The sequence below is a fragment of the Elephantulus edwardii genome, unplaced genomic scaffold (genome assembly GCF_000299155.1).
Source record: "Elephantulus edwardii isolate Elephantulus edwardi_28Jun2011 unplaced genomic scaffold, EleEdw1.0 scaffold00003, whole genome shotgun sequence".
NCBI classification, from domain to species: domain Eukaryota; kingdom Metazoa; phylum Chordata; class Mammalia; order Macroscelidea; family Macroscelididae; genus Elephantulus; species Elephantulus edwardii.
The window spans coordinates 14,929,748-14,936,496 of NW_006399753.1; the positions used below are offsets into that span (position 1 = coordinate 14,929,748).

The 6,749-nt window shown below is 49.3% G+C and overlaps 1 protein-coding gene across 1 annotated transcript; it reads left to right on the plus strand.

Annotated features, from left to right (window-relative positions):
- Window positions 1-360: 360 nt before the first annotated feature.
- On the plus strand, window positions 361-1,278 carry LOC102867336 (protein FAM84B-like). The gene has a single exon (XM_006879460.1). It carries the CDS (start codon window positions 361-363, stop codon window positions 1,276-1,278), a length of 918 nt encoding a protein of 305 aa, XP_006879522.1.
- The last annotated feature ends 5,471 nt before the right edge of the window (window positions 1,279-6,749 follow it).

Here is a 6,749-nt window from a genome sequence, read left to right on the forward strand (position 1 = left end):
AAGTGGCTGGAGCTCCCGGTGGCATGGGCCTTTTGCCCCGGCGAGGGGAAGGATTGGAGGTGGGAGCGACCTGAAGTTGCCGGGTCTCTTGCTTGGTGATAGAGACCCCGCAGGTGGAGAAATGGAAGGCTGGGTCCCCCCGAGACTCCCGCTAAAATGGCTCCAGGTGCCAGCCCCAGCTCCAACTGCCAACCACCACCCCCACCTTCCCCCCGCCAGGCCGAGGGGCTCCTGCATGGCTACCTTGCCTCCCTCTCCCAACAGGTGGCCCAGCCCCTGTCCGAGAACCGGTGCCAATGACCCTAGCGGTGGTTTCGCTTTCTCCCTTCTCGGCGGCGTGAACTTGGCGTTTGCATCGTGATGGGCAACCAGGTGGAGAAACTGACCCACCTAAGTTACAAGGAAGTTCCCACTGCCGACCCGACCGGCGTGGACCGGGACGACGGGCCGCGCATCGGGGTCTCCTACATATTCTCCAACGACGACGAGGACGTGGAGCCGCAGTCGCCGCCCCAGGCCCCGGATGGCAGCGGCTTGCCGGATGGCGGGGACGGGCAGCCGCTGCCTCCGCCGCAGCCCTACGACCCGCGGCTGCACGAGGTGGAGTGCTCCGTCTTCTACCGCGACGAGTGCATCTACCAGAAGAGCTTCGCGCCGGGCTCGGCGGCGCTGAGCACCTACACGCCCGAGAACCTGCTCAACAAGTGCAAGCCGGGCGACCTGGTGGAGTTCGTGTCGCAGGCCCAGTACCCGCACTGGGCCGTGTACGTGGGCAACTTCCAGGTGGTGCACCTACACCGGCTGGAGGTGAGCAACAGCTTCCTGACGGACGCCAGCCAGGGCCGGCGCGGCCGCGTGGTCAACGAGCTGTACCGCTACAAGCCGCTGAGCCCCGGCGCCGTGGTGCGCAATGCGCTGGCGCACGTGGGCGCCAAGGAGCGCGAGCTGAGCTGGCGCAACTCGGAGAGCTTCGCCGCCTGGTGCCGCTATGGCAAGCGCGAGTTCAAGATCGGCGGCGAGCTGCGCATCGGCAAGCAGCCCTACCGACTGCAGATCCAGCTCTCGGCGCAGCGCAGCCACACGCTGGAGTTCCAGAGCCTGGAGGACCTGATCATGGAGAAGCGGCGCAACGACCAGATCGGGCGCGCGGCGGTGCTGCAGGAGCTCGCCACGCACCTGCACCCGGCTGAGCCCGACGAGGGCGACGGCGACGCGGCGCGGACTCCGCCGTCCCCCGAGCGCCCTCCTGCGCCGGTCTCGGACACGGGGGCTCACTGACCGGCCAGGGGCGCCCAGAGCTGCAAAAGGGAGCTGTCTGCAGCCTCCTCGCCCCCTCTCGCTCCCTTCTCCACCTCCCTGCGCCCAGCTGGGCTCCTGCGCCTGCTGGGGAGAGGGGAGAATGGGGAGCTCTGCAGCCAGCTGAGGCTTGAGCTGGCCCCCTTGGATGGGGTAGGAGGAGGGGGGCAGGGGGCACAGGTAGGAGCATCTCTGGCTGGGGGCACTTCCTTTTCACTCCTTGATCTGCCTGCCTTTGCTTGTGGTGCGGACTGTGGATTTGACCTGGCGTGTAATCTATGCTGCACCTGGGTCTGAAATCGACCCGCTTTAGCCATGACAGGATGGAGAAAAGTTCCTCCCACTGCAGCCTGCCTCTGCCTCCCACCTCCAGCTGCCAGGTGCAGAGTACAAAGGCCAGAGTGGGTTGGTAGGGGCGGCTTATCTGGGTTGCCTGCGGAGCTATGTGTGGGATCCGGATACCTTAGGTAATTTATGAGATTCCTGGGGTGCAGGTTGAGGAAGCAACGGCAGACTCAGTAGCAGACCAAGACCAGGCCCCCTCTGTCAAGTGTAACAAATAGTTAAGTAAACTCGGGCTACAGACAGACTTTGCTACCTCCCTCCCCTCCCCCTCCAAATCGCTGGGTTTCTGTAGCTGAGTTTCTTATTCCACCCCTCCCCCTTTCCAGGTTACAAGTAAATCATTGTCATGGGCCGGCCTGGGGACTGAGTCAATTAAAGGTTTGGTCTTCCGCCTTTGTTTCTTGCCTGCTATTGTAGGCATTTACAGCTGCGTTTTATTTGTTGTCAAAGGAGGGCCTAGTCCTTTGTGCCACTGATGTCATTAAACCTGAGTGGTGTGTTCCTGGGTTGACTGATGCCACCTCATAAAGTGTCCTGGCCAGAGGCAGCCAAGCAGGACCGCTGGGGCCCGAAGGAATCCCTTAATCCCCACCCTCTCTCCAGAATGTTGAAGCAGAGTCTTAAGCTTAAGGTTGTGTTTTGATCCTGTGGACTGCCCTCCACTGCCCTCCCCATTTTCACTTTGAGTTTTTTGTTGGTTTTTGGGGTTTTTTTTGCTGGAGGTGAAATTTGGGGCTGAAGGTTGTATTCAGTGGTGAAATTCTGAGGATGCTAGTAGCCACAGTTGGTGAATTGAATTGAGAATGCAAAGTCCTCTTGATCTGGGGCATTCCCTAGGGCATTGGCTAGGGAACACCCTTTTCCAATGCTTTCTCCCTGAGAGGAGTGACCTCTGTCACTGGTCAGTGCTTCCAGTACAGTCCACTCCCAAAGCACAGATCTGTGCGGGTGAGATATGTCATCTGTCTGAGCTGCCCTTGAGCTTGGCTAAGCTGTCCCATGGACTTGGGGGAGCTGTTAATGCCCTGGATTCCTGAGTGCTGCTGTACTGCCCGTTCTTACTGAGACAGCAACTCAAACACTCGTAACCATGGCGTCTTAAAGTCATCATGTGACTTGATTCTTAAAGTTGAAATGGAATCTGCACAGGCATCCCGGAGCCAGAGAGCCATCTGTCCATATGCCTTCCTGGACCTCCCCAAGTCAGGATTACTAGCAGACTTGATTTGTATGTTGTGTGTCTTCAAGCCTGAAGTTGAGACTACAGTTCTAAAAATCCTCCACATTTATGAAGGTGGGAGAACCTCCATGAAGACTTTTCATTACTGATAGTAATGCATATTCTTGTTTGCATATTTATCCCGGAATAGGTCCCTGCCTCTATCGACTTTAACCTCAGCCCCTTTTCAAGTTCTGCTCTGGGACTTCTGAGGAAAAGTAAGTCTCTTGTGAGAAGCATAGATTCCTTGATCAGTCTAGTTTTTATGTTTAATAATCTCATGGCTTTGTGGTTCTTTCCTCAGGCTCATGGGGAAAAGGACAAGATAGATGTGGGTAACGACATTTAGATAAACCGATAATCCCCCTCAGGAGGCCCTGGTGGCACTGGGTTAAGCTCTAGGCTGCTGCCGGGGCAGATCCATCAGCTGCTGTGAGAGAGATCTGAGGCGGTCTGCTGCTGTCGAGATTTATAGCTCTGGAAACCCTTGAGGAGAGATCTGCTCCTAGACGGTCACTAGGTATCCACAAATTCAATAGCAGAGACTTTGGGTATTAAAGCTAGAAGTGGATGGTGTGAAGAGTGCACTTATTTGCTAAGGAAAAGGCTGGAAATTTATAGGTACCTCAGAAGAAAGGCCTGGTGATCTGTTGTGGGGTTTTTTTTGCAAAAAAACTCAGCCTCTGGAAAGTGCATAGAAAACAGTTACGTGTTCTGTGTAACACAGATGGGGTCACCGTGGCTTGGAATCGACTGGACAGTAATTGACTTGGGTATTTGATTTGGTTTTACTTTTTAATTACCATGCCTGACCAACTTTTCTGTTTAACATAGCAGTGAAATTCAAATAAATGGACAGTGTTCAGGCATTAAGAAGGACAGTGCTGCCCCAAAGCTCTGGGCTAGTCAGCTGTTTGGTTTTGTTGTTTGTTCTTTTTTTTTTTCTCTGCTCCTCCCCTGCCCCTTCAAATTGGGACTTCCTGTCTTGTCTGTCACCCTGATGTATATTATTGTAAGTCTCCATTAAGTCAGCTTTGACTCACAATGCCCCCACCTCATGGTGTTTGTCCAAGGCTACATTCTTCACAGAAGCAGATGGCCAAGTCTTTCTCCCCTGGAGCAGCTGGTGGATTCAAACCACTAACCCTTTTAGGTGGCTGCCAAGCACTTGGCCTTTGAGTCACCAGGGCTCCTTACAGTGAGATAGAGTAGTGGCTTACTTGTCACAGGTGAGCTGTTCTTCTCAGAGCTCTCAGCATTGTCTGCTCTGTACCTGCAGAATAGCTCAGTTGCATGAGAGGAGGGTTTGGGCAGCCGAGCTGGGAGATGGAGGATGGTCAGGAGTAGAGACATGTCCCAAAGCCGTCTCTCCCATGTACCTGGAGCATTTTCACAGAGTACCAGTGAGGTGAGGTGAGGTGTACATAATTATTATGTACATAATAACATTCAGTATCAGTGACTCCATCAGAAATATTGGGATTGTGGTCCCCTAATCCACTGAAGAAAAGGGAAATCGTGGCTGCCTCTTCCAGATGGCATGCTGTGGAACAGTGACTTTTGAATGCCCTGGCAATGGTGACCCCTGGCACTTTAAAAAAGGTATATGTAATACTTTTTATTTCTCCTTAGGAATAACTTTTAGAGATGTTTTGTACTGTGAATTACTGATGTTCTTTGAAGGAAAGAAACAATGATTCTCTTGTTCAGCTGTGCTCGCAATTTTGAATAAGAAGGAAGCCCCACTGGAACATATTCTAAGTGAGATCAGACAAATTCTATTTTCTTACCTGAGCAAATATTTTATTGAGACTGCGTATATGTACTTCTAAGGAGCCCAAGACTTTAGCTACACAACTTTTTGTATCAAGAAAACTCATACTTTTTTCTAAGTTTTATTCCACCTTCAATTTAAAGAAATGATGCTGTAGCACTAAAATGCCTTGTGAGCAGAAGACTTTAACTCTGGGCTTTAAAGAAGTTTTTAGTTTTTATGAAGAGTTGACACTTCAGTGGATAACCTTTTCATGTGTTGGTCTCCTGGCCCCAACCACACCGCTACTACATGGAAACATATTTTTGGAAGCAAAACTTTAATTTTATATGACATATGCTATGGAGAGCTAAGAAAATTTAAGGACTACTTGTTTTCTAATTTTTTTTAAATGATGAAATTCACTGTGTCAGAGACGTACTATGTGCTTGTCTAACCATTATTTTTTTATGAATTAGAATATAATCTAGTGTGATCATTATCAGATGGATTCCTTTGGAAAGTTCAGTTTTATTTCTAAAAAGAAAAATCAGGGTAACTGTAAACTTGACTGGTTTATTCAGCTCCACATGGTGTCATTTTGTTTTTGTCTTTAATACTTGTGACCTATGGAGAATTTTATTAACTCGCAGAATAAATACCACTTGCATTTTATTTCCCCATGAATTGTGTAAACTTTATTTTTGTTGTTTCTGAAGGTTGTATGTTAAATCAATGTAATGTTTTTCTTCTTGAGAGGAAGTTATGATTGAAAAATTGTATCATTTCCTTCAAAATGAAGGGCTGTGCTTAGTTAAATAAAAGATTGATGATATCTTTTAAACTATTTCCTCCTCAGTGTTTGCCTTATTAAGATAAAACCTGTCAGGTTCTGTAAGCTCTGAGCATTTCCAATAAGCAATGAAATTAAACTACACTTTTTAATTTTCTACATTTCTATCTACATACCTTTTTCTGGTTTTCACCATCCCCATGCCCCAAGTTAAATTCTTTTTTAAAAAAAAAATATTTTTGAGCTCTCTGTGGATAATTCTTGTGTGTCATCTTCGTGTTACCCTGTAACCATGTTGAGGAATTAGTGGTCCCATAGGGGACTCTGGTGGCTTAATGTGTAAAGAGTTGCACAGCCAGCCCTCAGGCAGGTAGTTCAAATCCACCAGATGCTCCGTGGGAGAAAGCTGGATGGTTTTCTCCTGTGCCATTTACAGTGTCTGAAAACCCACCAGAAGTTCAGCTGTGAGTCGATTCTGACCGGATGTCACATAACCTTTAATCTATTGTGTTTGGAGTAATTGCTCATTGTTACCAGCTTATCAGTGAAAAGTGCAAATACATAACAAGTTTTCGACACTTGATTTTTTTTCCAGGACCAATGCAAGAATTGCTGGACATGTGTTTTGAAACCTGCCAGGGGAATTTTGGCATCAAGATGAGTAACCCCTGTTATTTATTAGGTCGTTGGAGAGACACAGAACAATGGGTGCTACTTAATTCCGTTATGCGAAGGGCATCCTCACTTCTCAGTTCCATCCATCATTCAGGTGAACACAAGTATGTGGCACTGTTGGAGTGAATTTGGGGTGGTGGTTGTTATGTGCCGTCGAGTCACTTGTGACTCAGAGCGACCCTATGTGCAACAGCCCTAAACTCTGCCGTGTGCCAGTCGCACTGTCTCTGATACACCCATCTCAGTTACCCCAGTCACTGAATCAATCCACCTCATAAAGGGCCTTCCCCTCCTGCGCTGTCCCTCCACCCTCCCAAGCATGATGTCCTTCTCCAAGGTCTGGTCCCTCCTTACAACATGTCCAAAGTATGTTAGACGAAGCCTCAGAATCCTTGTCTCCAAGGAGCTTCCCGGTTTAACCCTCTCTAGGATGAATGTTTTCCTAGAAGTCTATGGTAACCTCAGTACTCTTCTCCAGAACCACAGCTCAAAGGCATCAACTCTCCTATCCTCCATAGTCATTGTCCAACTCTCCGATGCATAACAAGTGATTGCGAAGACCATGGCCTGTATCAGACGCACCTTAGTCTCCAGAGAGACACCATTGCTCTTCAGTACTTTTGAGAGGTCCCTAACAGCAGACTTTCCGATGGCAATACGTCTTTTAA